At 32.5% G+C, this 17598-nt stretch overlaps 1 protein-coding gene across 1 annotated transcript in view; it reads left to right on the forward strand.

The window, feature by feature from the left end:
- LOC134855066 (uncharacterized) overlaps positions 1 to 17020 on the forward strand; it is a 30410-nt gene extending 13390 nt beyond the window's left edge. Inside the window, exon 3 of the mRNA XM_063871446.1 lies at positions 16571 to 17020. Coding sequence (XP_063727516.1) covers positions 16571 to 17020 — 450 coding nt within the window. The remainder of the gene's footprint in view (positions 1 to 16570) is intronic.
- The last annotated feature ends 578 nt before the right edge of the window (positions 17021 to 17598 follow it).

Genomic DNA, 17598 nt, shown 5'->3' on the forward strand with positions numbered 1-17598 from the left:
CGTCATTCCTTTGAAAGTTCTAGAATTTTCCAGAAAAATTTTTAACCAATCAGAACTAAGCAGTTTCTAGTCATAACGTTGGATCCAAAAAATTCATTTTTGAAGAATGTCAATTAAAAAGCATTTGAACTTCCTCGAATTACTCTACAAGAAAAAAGAAAATATTCCGTGTGATTTCCCTTTTGATGAAATAGATGTAGATTGTTACTTTTTTCACAACTTTTTGGACGTTTATATTGTCCAAAATAGAGTTCTCCGGCTAAGTAAAGGTCTCTTTAGAGAAACTTACTCAATCAAAGAGTTTATTTTTGATCCACATATTGCGTATCAAAGCTATAAACTTACAGCTGAGTTACACTTGACTAGAAAAGAAATTTTATTTATTCTAGAAAACTTGAAGTTAATAAAAAAACATCAGTTCTTTATTCCTCCATTTTTTTTTAGGATTTTCAAAGTTCAAAATCTTGCATGATCAGGTTTGGTATTAGATTTCCAGAGATTTGCTTTGAAAATCTCAAATCTACATCAAAATTAAAGAACTTGAATATCTGCTGAAAAAGCAGCAATTTCTCATCGATTTTATACAAAAAATTCAGTTAACTTGATGAGAAGACTTGCAGAGAAGTTACTTTTATTAATTTTTCTTCTTTTGTTACTTATATCGGCAATATTTCTTATTTTCACAGCAAACAACTTTTGGTCATTTATTTTTGCGATTGCTTTTGTGTATATTTTCACTTATTTGGAAGACTGACTTTATTGAAAGGTTCCTCTGATTGGATACGACAACTTCAACAAAAATGAACATTTTTGTGATTGGAAACGATAATGTGTAAAATGGAGCTTTGTTTCCAATTGGACACGAGTTTTCTATAAGAATTCCATAAAAGGAAACTCAAATCTGATTGGACACGACTACAAGCCAAATAAAGAGAATCCATTCTGATTGGTTAAACTCACACATTCCAGTTGAAGGTACCCCTCTCTCTTAACTAAAAATCATTTTATTTTCAACTTAACTACCGTCAACTACCTCCTCTCTCAGCTCTAAATACAATAATTTCGACTTAACCACAGTCAACTTTCACCCTCTCTCAATTCTTTCTTCTTTTTACTCATTAACTCAACTTATTGCTCAAAATGATCTTCTCAGTACAAAACAACAACCTTATGTTCTCGGTGAAACTTTCGGGTGATTTAGTACAAATCCAAGTGCGAGAAACAGTTTGTTGAGTTTTTCTGGCACGAATGGACATCCCAATCCAAGTCTGGCAAATGGTGGAAGTGATGCGAAGGGATTTCAACGAACATCATATAACGCAAGTACCCCCTACAGAGAATGAACTTGGAGAAATGCAAATGATGGAGGAAGTGGCCGAGCATGTGGGAATGAACTACCCCGAAATTCTTGACTCTAGATATGTGGCTCAACCATTCGACGATTTCCTCTTTCCTTGGGAAGAGGGATCTGTGGACAACCCAATTACAATCGAAGAGGATGAGGGGTTCTCTGAGCCAAGAACTCCAGTCAGCGAACCACCAGTGATGGAAGCAGGACCAGCTTTGCGCTCCATTGAGAACTTGCAAAGTTTTGAGAACTCAGCTGCTCGACAGCTCTTTGAGTTGTAAATAAATTGGCTACTGACTTGTGCTTTGTAATTTAATTGTTTTACATCTAGTAAATTTATTTTCAAGAGATAGGAACAAAGAGATCATAGAAAAGTTTATTAGGAAATTTCAGTGGTAAAAAATTGTTAAAAATGAAACTAATTATGCATCTGGTAAATACTTTTATAGAATTTTGTTAGAAAGATGGCAAAAAAATTAAACCAATTTTTGCAATCATGTTAAAAACTCTACATTAATTTTTGCACCATGCAAAATTTTTCATAATTTTTTTGCACGCTTGTTAAAAAAAACATAGAAAATCTCGCAAATTAAGAAAAATTTCATTAAATATTTTCGCATTTTAAAGAAAACTGAAAGACATTTTTCTTGCACAATTAATAATTAAAGAAAATGAAAATCTTTGTTTTAATTTTGATCATAAAAAATCTCCTCTTTGCATTTATATTGATCAAAAATACTGGAAAAACAATGTATTAAGATAGGGAATAGCACTCAAAGTCAGCAATTATGAAAAATTTTTAGCATTAATTTAACAAGTTTTTTACCATAAAATTTTGCAATTTTTGCATATGAATAAGAAAAAATAAGTTAGATTTGTTTTCAAAAAAATCACGAAAAAACTTGCATCTAACACAAAAATTTCTTGAAAAATTTTGCACTTGTTGAAAAAACCAAAACAGTTTTTGCATCTTGTAAAAAAGTTTAATTAAATTTTTGCAAAAGTGTTGAAAAAATCAAACCAAAATTCGCATCTTGCGAAAAAACTCTTGATTTGAATAAAAACAATTTTGACAAGAGTTTTATTAACATATATTCAATTATTAATAGAAAAATTGATACGCTCACTATTTACGGTACCAAAACCGTCAATAAAACAATCAACAATTTTCAACAAGTCAGTCTCATACTTTGAGTTTTGAACTTTTCGAATCCTTTCCAAAAAAGCTGATCCAAGAGTCTGAGTGGACGCAAGCTTCTGAGCAGAACTGAGATAATGTCTTTTGAATTTTTTTTCGCAGCAGTCGTTTCTTTGCAACACTGGGTAATTTTTCCGGTATTCTACCTTTCAAATTGTGTTCGACTGCACGATTCAATTGATTGAAAACTTCGCCTCTTGATGAAATAAAATTGAAATAAAATCTGTATTTGTATAAAGTATATATACAGCCAACAATTTGATAAGTGAAATGATATTTATCTAATCTTTGCAAAATCTGATCGAGCGATGATCCGATTAATACTAAGTGAAATTTGCAATTTTCCACTGGGCAGAGTGATGAATGGTTAGATACACAGTAGTCTTGGGTGACAATAAATTTTTCATAAAAATTTTCTGAGACAGAGATAAAAAGAGATTTTGCATTGTAGTCCGAATAAAAAGTGGGATATGCTTGACACATAGCAGATGCCATCACCGATTACTTGTTGAAAATGATATTATCTATATTGAATTGCCTATATAGTAGTTCCATCACCTACGCAATGTCCATAATTGGATCATCACCTACTCATTATTACATATAAGGTAATAATACCTTACATGGATTGCACAGTCATTATTTTGAAATTTCTACTACTGATCAGTTGGTTCTGAATCTTAAATCAAAAATGTATTCACGAAAAGATATCCTTCCCAACTAAATTGAATTTGCTAAGAACCAAAAAAGGATTGGGATATTTTCTTGGTCCCAAAAACCCTACAACGGAACAATTTACTTTGAACCTTGCTTCCAATTGCTAAAGAAAAATGAATCTGGACAAATCGAAAAAACCCAGCAAGTCTATCTTGGTGAAAAAGAAGGAGAAATGATATCAGCAATACGGAATACTGTTATTCACGATGCTGAAAACCTTGGACTCGTTCTTGTATTGGAACCCTATTCTGACAAAGACTCAACCATGGTGCAGGAACTTGCGAACTGGCATGCGGTGTATGACGTAGCAACATACAAGAAGAGAAGGGTGTGTGTCACAATCAAGAAGTACAGTGTGAACAAGTCACCCTACATTCAGATTCGACTCTTCACCGCAAAGGAGAACGAAGTCTTGAAGCAAGTTGCCTATGTCAAAGAACTTGCCCAAGTCTTGGGAGATTTTATGTTTGTTGAGAACTGTAATGTTCAAAAATTTTGTTGTTGAGTGATGTTATTATAGTAATGTAATTCAAATATTCATCTTCTTGAATCATTTTTTAAAACTTCTTTGTGCTGAGCAGTATGAGTTGGAACATTGGTTTTTCCAGAAATCTTGTTTTAAAGCTTCAAAATAAATTGGGACTTTTTCATATCGTCTTACAAGAAAAGTCCCAGAAATTTTCACTAACAGTTTTGGAATCTCAAAATTTACCAAAATTGCAAGATTTGGATACAGAATCACAAATTTCTCATATTGAGTGGACTTTGCATAATGGAAGACGAAAAATTTTTCTTAGTTATTGTTCAGATATTAAAAAAATAGATCTTATAGAGTATCGTAGAAATAGAAACACTTGGAAGAACAATCAGAATTTTCAGTTGGAAAAAAAGAGTATGATAATTTGGTTGATTTTATCCCCTCAGTTTTGTCTTATGTAGAAACATTCAAAAAAACGTGTATCATTATTGACGAATGCACTGTAGAAAATGAACGTTCAGAAATTGAATGGAATTCTCAGAAATTTTGATTTGATTAAGCATGACTTTTCATCAAATACAAAAAGAAAAAATTACTTTCTTTGCACCTGTATTGATTTGGACCCAAACATAAATTTGAAAGAAATGAACCAAAAATTTCCTTTTGGGGGTCTAATTGGACACGGAAATTCTTGTATGGATTACTTTTTTGCAAATTCAAAAATTTTCAGACTTCATGCAATTTTACATGATGCAGCTGGATCTGTGACTTCTACTACTTATAAGGGACCTGGTTATTGTTATGTTTTACCTAGATTTCCAAGTTCTTGTTTTCTTGGTCACGTGACTGGATTAATCTTTTGCTTATATGTTATAAATTTTTGCTTCATCAGTATATGCATTGTTCGATTGTTAGTTATTCTAACAAAAATTTTCAGCGAAAACAGTTACCATCATGAGTCTAGTTGTTTTGGATATTGAGTGTATTGAAAACAAAATAGTTAAAGAGTTAGGAGTTTATCAAAATGGACAAACTTTGGGATATTCCTTTCTTCCTCCCAAAAAATTCAAAGCTACATCTCAGTCTGCTTGGTGTACGAAGCATCTTCATGGAATCAATTGGAACAGTGGCCATGAAAATTATACTGAGCTTGAAAAAATATTGAAAAAACTAAAAGCTCCAGAAACGGAGTTTTTTGCAAAAGGTTAGGAAAAACGTAAAATTCTGTCAGAAATTTGGAAACAAAGGTTACAAACTTGGATGACTACGCATGTCCAAAAGTTCAGAATTTAATTTGATAAGTGAAGAATATGATTGGAGGTTCACTCTTCACTGTGCAGAAAGAAAAGCCTTTGGATACGGAACATGGACTCGATGTTTTTTTAATAAATTGTAAATTACCTTAATAATTTTGTATTATCGTGTTTTTGAAATTTAAATGTTAGTCATTATCAATTTTTTCATTCCAGAGTTGAGATGGGTGATGAATGTGACAAGCAATTAGTTTTAGGAAATTTTGTTTTTGATGAGGAGAATCATGAACGAAAATCTTGGAAGTTTTTTGGACGTACGTGTAATAAATCTCTTTTAGTGTTTTTATGTGCCAATTTTTTGTCATAGTTTTAATACTAGCTTGTGCAATCGTTCGAATAATGTTATCCATTACATGTGAAGAAACAACTGGTTGGGTAGCAATTTTATCAAGTACAGTCGGTTATATTTTACCTTCTCCAAAGCTATGAATAAAATAATTTCTACCAAAGAACGAATTTTTATTTCGCTAGTTGGACCGAGTGGATCTGGAAAATCACATCTTATTTTTGAGTGGTTAAAAATTGGTACATTTCAACCAAAGTTTGACAACATTTTTTATTTTTATCTACATGATCAACCTCTTTATGGACAAATGCAAAGAAAAAACCTTAAGTTTATCCAAGGAGATGACTTTGAACTGATTGAAAACCTTCCCAATAATGGAACAAAATACCTATTAATATTTGATGACTCTTGTGAAGAAATTTCAAATTCTAAGCAGTTTGTAAAAGTTGCTGCTGCTGGAAGACACAGGGGACTGAATACAATATATATTAAGCATAACTTGTTTCATCAAAGCAAATTGGGAAGAGATGTTGAGTTACAAAATACACATATAGTCCTTTTCAAGTCACCGAGAGATGTTTTACAAATCAATACAATAAGTCAACAACTAGGTCTAGGATCACAATTGAAAGAGTGGTATCAAGATGCAACATCTACTCCTTATGGTCATTTACTCATTGATTTAACTCCAAAAACAGTTGATTCGCTAAGATATTGCACAAACAGTGGTTCAATTCCATCAAAGTTTTATCTACCAGCAGGAACAGAAACTAAGTTTTTGGACGATGAGCATACATTACGTCTCTATACTCCCAATATTCCAAACTTTTTCCCAAAAACTTCAAAAACAATTCATCCTCCATTGTCCAAAAGTTTCATTCAATTCCTCAGCGAATGTCTAGTAAACTTACTACGAGGCGAGCTAAAGGATCTTCGAAAAGTAGTCGTAGTAAAATATCGACGAGAAATATCAGAACTCACACGAAGAAGAACTTCACTGCATAAAAGGAGAACTATTTTGAGCTCGCCAAAAGGCTTACAATTAATATTTGTTATCACTCCTTTTGTAATTAAACGGTTGACGTAGTATGGATCAGTTTGTTCTAATTCCGTACTCAGTTTATCAATCACAAAGTACACTTCCAACAAAACAAAAATTGGAACAAAAGCAAGAAAAAGAGGAGATTGTACCAAAAAATTTTGATTCTGTTTACAGTGCTGTAAATGCGAGGTTGAAAACGAGCAACAATAAGCATATTATTGATTTAATTTTGAATTCTCCTAGAATTAAACTCAGCCAGTCAGACAAAACTATATTAGATAATCGAGACACAAAAGAATCATTTGTAGACTTTGTGTGTGCACTAAAACGAAAAATACCGCTTTTCCCGATATTTACTTTACCATTTTGGAAGCAACTCAAAATACACCTAAACTTGTTGTCAACAAGAATGCCAAAGCAAAAGACAGAGGAACTTGGATCCCTTTCAAAATCTGAAAAGGTAAGTCTGAACAGATTGTATTCTAGGGGTAGAGCTGCGTGCGGTTCTGTGCGAAACTTGAGTAAAGCAAGCGGATTGTCAAAAAAGAAAGTAGAACAGTTTATACAAACCAAGACATCGTATACAAAATTTGGTCCGCCAATCAGACGTTTTCGAAGGCTTCAAGCATTTTCAAAATATATAAATGAAATTTGGTGTATGGATTTGGCATTTTTTTTTAAACTAGCGAGTCAAAACCAGGGAGTCAAATATTTATTGGTTTCTGATTATTGGTCGACCATGAGTGTTTTTTCGCGATTTGTCAGAGTTCAAACAATGAAAACTAAATATGCCAAAGACACTTTGCAAGCTTTCAAAAAAAATGATTTCTCGATAAAACACTCCTGAAAAGCTTTGTGTTGATAAAGGAACGGAATATGGAGGAATTTTCAAAACATTTTGCAAGGAAAAAAGCATTGAAGTTTACTCGACCAAACAAAAGCTGCATTTGCAGAGAGAGCCATTCAATCATTAAAACCCATTATTTACCGCTACATAGAAGATCATGGTGAAAAATTCATTACAAGTTACCGCAATTTGTGTCTACAATGAATTGTCGCATCAATAGATCTATTGGGAAATCACATAGAGATGTCAAGAATACTAATTTCCTCTCAATTTTGTACAATAAATCTCTAACAAGGTATAAGAAACTAAAATTCAAAGTTGGAGACAGAGTGAAAATTTCAAAGAATGATATTCCGTTCCGAAAAGGATCTAAACCACAATTTACAGATGAAATTTTCGAAATTTCGGCAGTCTCTACAAAAAAAGCCTCCAACATACATCATCAAAGAACTCGACAAAGAGGAAATTCTTGGAAAATTTTATGAAAAAGAGCTTAGAAAATGCTCTGATTAAAGGTAAATCATTTTTAAACTAAATTTTTACCGATCAGTTGTCATGGATTCTTTCACTATTGAGTTGGTTTCCAACGCTTCTTTTAATTGTTATCCGAATAATAGTCTTAGTTTTTTTACAAATTTTCTACCTGAAAAAATACATTTGAAAGGAGAATGGGAGGTTGCTATTTCAGAAATATCGTACCCTTCTTTGTACCAAAATGTTACAGAGGGAAAGTTTACATTCGTAGATGGAAGAGAAAGTTCTGAGGAGAAAAGAAAGATTGTATCGATGAACATTGAACCAGGATTGTATCCAAGTATTGTTGATATAGTTGTAGCCATGATAACGTCTAGGAGCTCAAGTTTTTGAAAATAACGGAATCTATTTATCAGTAGATAAAGTTACACAAAAAGTTGCTGTTCATTTACCTGAGAGTCAATCAGAGTTTACAATTCAGAGTGTTGATTTGAGCCACATTTTTGGCTGTGATTTAGAACAAAATCAAACAGGGGCTATAATGAAAGGAAAAGGTCCACATTATCCTCAATATTCTTACGACATTATGAGAATACATTCTATAATGATATACAGTGATATTATAGAATATAACATAGTTGGTGATACAAAAACTCCCTTATTGCGTTGTATTCCATTTATCTCCAAAGTGAAGAGTGGAGATATAATTTCTACAGGACAGTACATGAAATATCAATCCTTTACAAATTTACAGTTTAAAAATCTGTTGAAAAATTCTTTCCATAGTATCAAGATAGAACTAAGAGATAGTACAGGCGAAAAAATTCCTTTTGTGTCCGTAGGAATCTTTCGAGTTGTTCTCTTGTTCCGCAAGATTTCGAATAATCATTTTTGATTTAAACTTCATACGAAATGGTTGCTCAAAATTCAGCTGATTTCCCTATTTTTCGAGGACATGCAAGACAGCGTGGAAGAGGTTTTGGAGCTCTTGCACAAACTCTCGGGAGAACTGCAATCCCTTTTATTAAAAAATATATAGTCCCAGCTGCGAAAAGAATTGGGGCAGATTTGTTTGAAATCGCTGCTCCAGAGATTGGGGAAATTGTTAGTGGACGTAAAAAACTTGAAAACATTTGCAAAAGATGTGAGAACAAAAACAATTCGGAAACAATTGGGAGGTGGAAAAAAGAAATCTAAGCGTAGAACAGCTAGAACCAGATCCATTTCTCGAAAAAGTAGATCAAAAAACAGTCGCTCTGACAATTTTTGACAATATAAAATGAGTGTAAACCAAAGCCATTTTTGGTACGGTCCTTTTACAAATTCTTCATTGGAGATTTTTGATAAAGTCCCAGTTTTGGAAACAATTATGTCATCTTACACACAAGAAGTATTCCCCAGTACTTCTCTGGATGAAAGCAGTATTGAGTTTGAATTTGAAACGGATCGTAAACTCTACTTGGATATGCGTGATACCCATCTTAGCTTAAAGCTTCAACTATTTAAAGGAAGATTGTTTGATGCTTTCAAAAAAGAAAAAGCAGAACATAAAGAAAAATCGGAGGAAGATTCAGATGAGGAACCACAAACTTACTTAACTTATGTAAACAATCTACTACATTCTCTATTCTCGAACTGTGAAGATTATTTTAACAATACAATGGTTTACAATGCCAATGGATTATATCCTCATAAGGCACAGATATCGAACGAATTCAACTCGTCAGCAGTGAGTAATAAAGGAATTCTTGCTTGTCATGGATACAGTTTTGAAAAAAATCCTGATGCATTTGATATGTATCCATTCACTGATAGAGCAACTTCCTTGAGAACAGGGATAAATTTTTCACTCTATGGGAGGCTCGCCATTGATTTGTTTACTTGCGAAAAACTGTTGCTACCAAATACCAAAGTTCGAATTAAACTTATTCGAGCTAGACCTAATTTTTACATGTTATCTGATAAACCAAATGTCAGTTTGAAAATAGTTGATTGTTCGTTGTTTACTAGAAGAATTTTAGTTGCTGAACCTAATCATCAATTCTTGCAATGGAATCTGGAAAGAGAACCTGCTCAATACAATTACATGGAAACTATAGCAAGAACCTTTATCATTCCATCTCGTCAAAACCAATTCATACAAGAAAATATATTCATTAACTCTCCAATAAGAAGAGTAGCTGTTGCAATGAATACAAATTCAGCTGTTGCAGGTTCTTTTTATGAAAATCCTTTCGATTATCAACAATTTCAATTGAGAGAGCTTAGAATTATTCGGGGTGGAAGAGCAATTATTTCATTAGATACAACTTCTCCTTGTCGACCCTATGTTACAACAATGAAAGCAATGCAGTTTAACGAAGATTTTCCAGCTCTTCCTATGGAAGATTTTCAAAATCACTATATTCTAGTTTTCGACTTGACTTCACTACAGGATGCTGCTGAACTGTTGCATTATCCAGAACTTAGTTGAGAAAGCTTGAGATTAGAAATGTTTTTTCAGTTTCCCTTGGAGCAAGTAACGGAAGTGATAGTCTTGGGAGAAAGACTATCAAATGTTCAAATTGACAAAATCGGAACAGTCGCTAAAAATGTTTAGTTTTTTTGAGTTTTCAGGTTCCTATAAAAAAATTGTAGCTTTTTTGGGACTTTTCATTGTGATTGTCTCTGTACTACATATTTTGTTTTTCTTCAGACCTCAGAAAAAGCAGCTAATGAATGCTGTTTAATTGAAAACCCAAGAATTTCTTCAACCTAGACTGTAAATCAGTGTTCAACAAATTTTGTCCAGTTGACAAGTTTTGTGTTTGGGACTTTGTTGATTCAGTACCTAAATGCGAGTAAGTCAATAACTTTAGGATTTCTCATCCTAAATTACAATATCATACTTTCTAGTTCTTTGTTTTAGATGTAAATCAGCTAAAATTTGCGAAAATGGATAATTTTTCACTTCTGCAAATTATTGAAAGAATTCCTGAACTCAGGTTCAAGTACATGGGATCTTACCCCTCTGATAAAGTACCTCAACTAACAAAATACTCTTTTGCAATTGTTAACTCGGCTCCAAGCAATGATAGAGGGGAGCACTGGATCATGATGATTCGACTGGATAAAACTTACTATTTTGCTGATTCTTTGGGTCGGAAAAGAACAACTTATTCCTTTCTCACAAAAAAATATCGGCGAATGGTTCCTCGAAGCTACAAAAAACTGATAATTTGTTTGGATTTTACGCAATTCATTCAGCATTTCTTCTTTTTAAATACTACCAGACAAACTTGAATAATATTCATGATGTGCATGTTTTGAATTTTATAAGTAATTTATGTAAATTTGTAGTTTTTTCATTTGTAAGTGTAAATTATGGCAGTAAGTTTACTATACGATGCAGTGATTTATATACTTTCTTTGTAATTTAAACTTCTTTTCTCAAAAAACTTGACTTTTTTCGAAGTCTCTGTAGGTTTCAGCCTTGTTTCATTGTTTCATCATCATCATCATCATCATCATCATCATTATCATCATCATCATCATCATCATCATCATCATCACCATCATCATCATCATCATCATCTTCATCATCATCATCATCATCATCATCATCATCATCATCAAAGTAAAATTATCGTTTCAATTAGATAGAAAGTAAGATTATTTAATAAATTAGGTCAAATAATAGCTAACCTTATCGTTTTTTGAAGTTTTTTTGAAAATTTTTTCATAAAAATTCCAAGTTTTTACCCAAAAACTCTTACCATTGACTTACCATGTATCAAAAAACTAATCAAAAGTCCTTCATTACACAACCTACACGATTAAATTTCGATATTCACAAATTAGTTAACACGCGCCAACATTTTTGCGAAAAAACTAGACAAAAACCAAAAAATTACGCTTTTCTTACCATTATCTTACCATCACACAAACCATAAAACCTTACCATCGGTATTCCCTATCTTAATACATTGTAGACTCTATACCCAACCTTAATACATAGCCTGCTGACCGGATGCTCTATTCCCTAACTTAATACATGGGGGTCAGCAGGCACCCCCCCCCCCCCCCCCTGATCAGCTCCAACATCTACTACTCCCCGTTTATGATAAAGTCATGAAGCAGCTTTTTGAATTTAACATATCTCAAAGTTTTTTGTGGCGAATAATGTAAGAAAGTTTTTTATCAGAGAAACAGTTCCAAGTGGCATTTCAGGAATTTATTGACAAACATTTGACAACAAGGCGTTGCCTTGAAGGTTTTGTCAGATTTATAAAGTGTCTTTCGTAGTTTTTGAAAACTTTTTGTGCTATTGACAAACGAAACTAGGAAACAATTTGAAGTCACGAAAGTAGTCGATTGTTTTGATTTAAATTTTTGGTGATACCACTCAACTCGCTTTAGTTCTTGTTAAGGATGTAACTTAAAACAGATTTTCTGGTAAAGATTTTGGCTCAGATTCAGCTAATTTTAAGCTGTCATTTCGTTCAGATTTTCATAAGGTCAATTCTACAATAAAAGTTTGGTAAAATCCGAGGCAAACATTTTCCTCGTCATCCTTTGCGTTAGTTATTGAAGCTTGAGAGAAAAGGATTCAAACCAGGGGCGGATCTATGATTTTCTCGAGGGGGGGCGGATTTTCAAAAAATTTTCCAAAATTTTGACGACCTTTTTTTTAGGTCGACCAAATTGATTTTTCGAGCTCTCCCAAAGCACTGTTTTGCCCCAATTTAGGCTAAATTTTCTGCGCGGCAGGCAAATTTTGAAAAAACAGTTAAAAAAGCAGTTTTTGGGCACTTTTTGAAAAATGTTGACAAAAAATTGCGTTATTTTTGGCGCGCGCTCCCCCTCAAAGTTAGTATATATTGGCGCCGAAGGCGCCTTTAGAAACAGTTTAGGGTCGTTCGGCCAAAAATGGATTTTTGAAAAAGTATCAAAGGGGGGACCCTTTGGGTCGGCAGGGGGTCGAATCATTGAGAGAGGAGCGTAGCCCAAACACCCCCCCTAAATCCGCCCCTGATTCAAATTGTCTTTTGATTTTTTGATTTCTAATTAATTGTAATAACTTAAAGCAGAATTTTATGTAGTTGTTCAACTTGAAATGCTGTGGGTTTTTGAAAAAAAAAACTGTAAGAAGTTAAAACGCAATCAAGTTTGATAAAAGTAATAATCAAAAAGCAATGAATCTACAGGCTTTCTATTGTAAAATTTAATAAATTAATAACCAGTAAAAAACGGATGACATTACAGTGATAATCGATAGGAAGCCAGGGTTATACAAAAACCAAACTGTGCGACTATCCAGTGCACAGTTTGGCCTCTTAATGGAATTATAGGTTAAAAAAAACTCTTTTTTTTCTAATTTTTGAGTGTTTGTAAATCACAGCCTATTTTGTTTTGAAAAAACTTGGATATAGCTGACTACAAAACAAAAAAAAACAAATTTATAGACGATCGAAGCCTAGACTATGGTATAGACGAACAATTCAATCTTTCAGGTAAGTTTTTTTTCCAATTTTGTTTGTTTGCACCTAGAAATTTTCTGCGACTGAAAAAGAACTAAATAACATTTTATCCTTAATTTTAAACTTTCTGTCTGAAACAAAAACCATTCAAACAAATTTGGTAGTATAAAGTTGTATAACAAGCAATTTATGACGTAATCATGTTTCATCAAACTTTCAGTTTTTTTTGTCAACGAAATCAATTTTTTCCATCTTGAAAAAAAAAATTTCCACTAATCGCGATTTCCTAGAGAAACTCCACCTAAAATTTTTTTGTTGATGGAGAAAAAACTAATTTTCCTTCTAAAGCAAAAATGCTAGTCATACAATTTTTATATGATGAAACTGTATGACTAGCGTTTTTTTATCAGCTATATTTGTGAAAACTTATGAATAGCGTGCAGGTCCTTCCGTGGTTATGAACTTTGGATGCTTTTTCAGTTTTAAGTCATAAAACACATCATAATTGTTAAAATTTCCAAGCTATATTTTTTCAATTTTCGAAATGAACGACAAAATTTTCACAATTTGCTTGCTTGCTCATGCATGCCTGTTTTAATAGTTCAGTCGATTGATGAGGTTTTGCAGTTTTTGTAACCATTCTTTTTGTTTTATAACTACTCAATCTCGTCAAACTTCAAGACTCACAGTTTTAAATTGTTGTTTTTTTGCGGTTTCAGTCAGCACTATAGCATTTGATCAAAAGGGAATACGATTCATGAAGATAATATCTGGATAATAACGAGTAATGACAAACTTGGGTGATATTAAAAAAGATGATAAAAGAAGTGATAAATAAAAAGTCATCTGAAGAAAACCATTTCCATTTTAGTGCATGTAAAACTCTACAGAAATTTTTTTTTGATACATTCGCTTGAACTTTCAACAAAATAATTCAAAATTCTATATCAGAAAAAAAACTCGACTGTTGAACTAAGGAAGAACGCGAGGGGAAACATTGCACTTTTCTTGTTCATAGCTCCGAGGTCAAACTGTGCACTGGATAGGCGCACATTTTTGTGTCTGTAAGTTCCTGGTTCCAGAGATAAATGTAGAAAAAAAAAGTTACAACACAAATTAAACATGTTACAAAACATAATTTCCGTGGATTCCGTGTAAAAATAAGTATAATGAAAGCTTTGTCATCACATTGGTTTTGTCGGCATATTAGATTCTGACAATATAAGAACCTGTTATGGATTTCGCAAATTTAAGTGGATTACGCAATTTTATGCGGATTTCGCTTACAATTTGAGAAACCCTCTTAAAATTTGCCGAATCCGCTTACAATTTGCGGATTTGCTTTCAAATACGCATTCCACTGACAGTTGCGGATTCCGCGATAGCTTAAGTTTACTAAACACATAAAATTACTTGTTTGTGGATTCCACAGATTTCTCTGGACTCGGAGCGATTGCCGGTTTTCGGAGCGATTTTGAGCACAATAGTAATTTATTGCCCGGGGTATCCAATACAGCAGAGAAGATCAATGAAAACAGCAAATATGCGGATCGGCGGCAAATCTGTTTTGGCCTGTTTCGGAATCCGCTTACAATTCACAACTTGCTCAAACTCGCCTCGTATTGTTACAGTAGTAGCTATAAAATCAGTTAGCTTAATTGAAATTTCTCTCTTAGTTAAACGGAAGGTCATACTTTTTGTTTTGTTCGGAGCTTCATGATTAGCTGAATTTAGCAAAAATGTTTCAGCTCTATTTAATTACAGTCCCGTTTCCTGAATCTAAAATTTGAATTTCGATAAAATTCTTATTCTCTCCTCTCCCATTATCTCAGGGAGATACAAACAACTTCATTCAAATTCATATGTACTTCATACATTTTCAAATTATTTAATTCACAAAAATCGTCGAGTTTCTTCAGATCGGATTATGGTAGTTTAATTTCAGATCTAAAGCTCTGCGAATGTTTTTGATTACCATATTTAGCTTCTTTTTTATACCGCTTCTGAACTCTGCATTTTTCCACATAATTGTAGTTCCCGTTTCTATACACTATTTTTTTTTATCGTGACCCGCACTCAGTAAAAAGAGAAAATGATAGATTATAAGAAATTTTTTTTGTAGTCTCCATAATTTTCTAAAAGAATTGATTATAATCGATTAAAAATGGATCATTTTTTGAAAGTTTTTTTTTGTCAAAATTTAAGGAATTATAATCCTTTATAATGGATTATAATCCATTTTTGTTCAAAAATTGTCATCCCTTCATTTCGTCTTATTTTAGTTTCATTTTAAGTGCTTTTCAGTTGGCTATTGGTTTTTCAACAAACGTCCTCGCTTCATTTCGTTTTATTTTTGTTTTGTTTTGGGTGCTTTTTATTTGTTTACCGAACTAAAAAAGCTGATATTTCGATTTTATAGCTTAAATTTGAATCAATTTAATTTTTACTATGTTTTCATGCAAAGTAGCTAAATTTTAACCCATTTTAATTGATTATTTTTTGTAAGATAAAATTTTGATAGAAAAAGGATTTTAACCTATTATATAATATTTAATAAGAGAATGTGAGAGGTTTTTGGAAAAACTATAGTCAATTATAATCGATTATATATTTTTTTAAAATTTCACCATTATCATGGATTACAAATCGTTTAAACATCATTTATTGGTGATTATAATTGATTATAATTTTGTTAAAAGTACGATTGTAATTATAATATAATCGTTTATTTTCTCTTTTTACTGAGTGTGGGGAGGTTTAGCAAGTATCCAAAGAAACGAATATGAGTAAATCATCGTATCTTTTCGTTTTAATTACCAGTGTTTTTAAGATAATCTGCAACAATCATTTCCTATTTCAAGAATTTCAAAAAACGTTTCCTGCTGTTTTTTCAGAACAATAATTTTTCCACTTATTTTTAACAATTACTTGGTATCGTGCATCCTATTAATCTGTTTTTTTTAATCGCCCATAATCAAAAAAGATAGTTATCAAACAATGGTTTTTCATTAGAGGCAGAGTTCGTACAAAAAAGAACTGATGTCCTGTCGGTCAACCGACATACTGCTTTTTTGGCTTGTTATTGCAATTATATATTCCGTTTTTGTTTTCTTTTATACTCTCTTTCATCGAGGCATTCATTCTGCTCGTATAGCTTATCTGAAATTCTCGTGGTACGATGAACAAATTTTTGCAATATTAAATGATGTTTTATTTTTATCTGTTTGTCCAGCCTCAGTTTTCGTTAAAAATAGCATTAAAAATATTATCCAGATTTGTTTGGCAATTGAATCAAATTAGATTTTAGCAACTTTTTGACATCAAATTTCTCAAACTCAACCTACAAATCAAGTTTTCTTCAATTTTTGTATTAAAAAAGAGCACCTTTCTTCTCCATGTGTAATTTAGGAGATGAAAAATACCCCAAACACCTCGGCATCCGGGTCAAACTCTGATATCAACTTGATCTGCTCCGACTGCGACAGACTGCTGACTGGTAACTCAGACTGGATCGAAAATCACAAAGGCCATAATGTCCGGCCAGTCGATATTCAAGAAATGCGGACCAATGTCAGGAAAGAAACGGACATGATGATATCTGCAATTCATACCTCAGCAATCGAGGAAATCCGCGTGATTCAAAACAGGCTGATAAGCATGTCGAATGATCTCAAAAGTAAACAAAAAAATATTGGAAATATGTCTGCAAGCGAGCTGTCTGCATTTTCTCGGAGCCTGAAGGATAACAAAATTCAGATCGAGAACGAAAAGAAAAAGCTCTTCCAAAAGGCGTGTGAGATAAAAGAAATGAAGAACTTCATGGCTAATGACCTATCTATCGACTTTTTTCTAAATTAACCAATCTGTGTGAATAATATGGAAATTGTAAATTTGTATAGTTACTAGAAAAACTGTATTAGAAGCTACTAACTGGATAAAAATCATAGTTTTATCTCGCTTGGATATATCATTTGCAAATAAAAATAATTTTATCGATTGTTTTCTAAGATATTCACCAAATTGTCAAATCAAAACTGTCTGGAAACAATTCAGAATAGGTGATAATTTACTTTGACGAAAAAATACTTTAATTAAATTACATCAGAAGACAAAAGGAAGAGAGTTAAAGGAAAAAATTTAAGAGCCCTCCTCGCAGCTCCTCATATGCACCTTTTTAGGGTTGACCTCTATTCGACCAAAAACGCTAATCAATGAAAGAATTCTGATCATAAAAAATTCTTCCATTTTGCTGAAAAGTACATCGAGTTTTCAAAGAACGCTTTTCATGTTTGGTCAGTGTATCGTCATTAATAAAATTTAAAAAACTTTGTCAAAAAAACAGAATTTCCATATATGGGAAAAAATTATGACCAGCATTCTATGAAGCCCACAAAAATATTTTCAAATAATTTACAAATTGCTGCAAAACAAAGAAG

This window comes from Symsagittifera roscoffensis, chromosome 10 (assembly GCF_963678635.1).
Source record: "Symsagittifera roscoffensis chromosome 10, txSymRosc1.1, whole genome shotgun sequence".
NCBI lineage: Eukaryota > Metazoa > Xenacoelomorpha > Acoela > Convolutidae > Symsagittifera > Symsagittifera roscoffensis.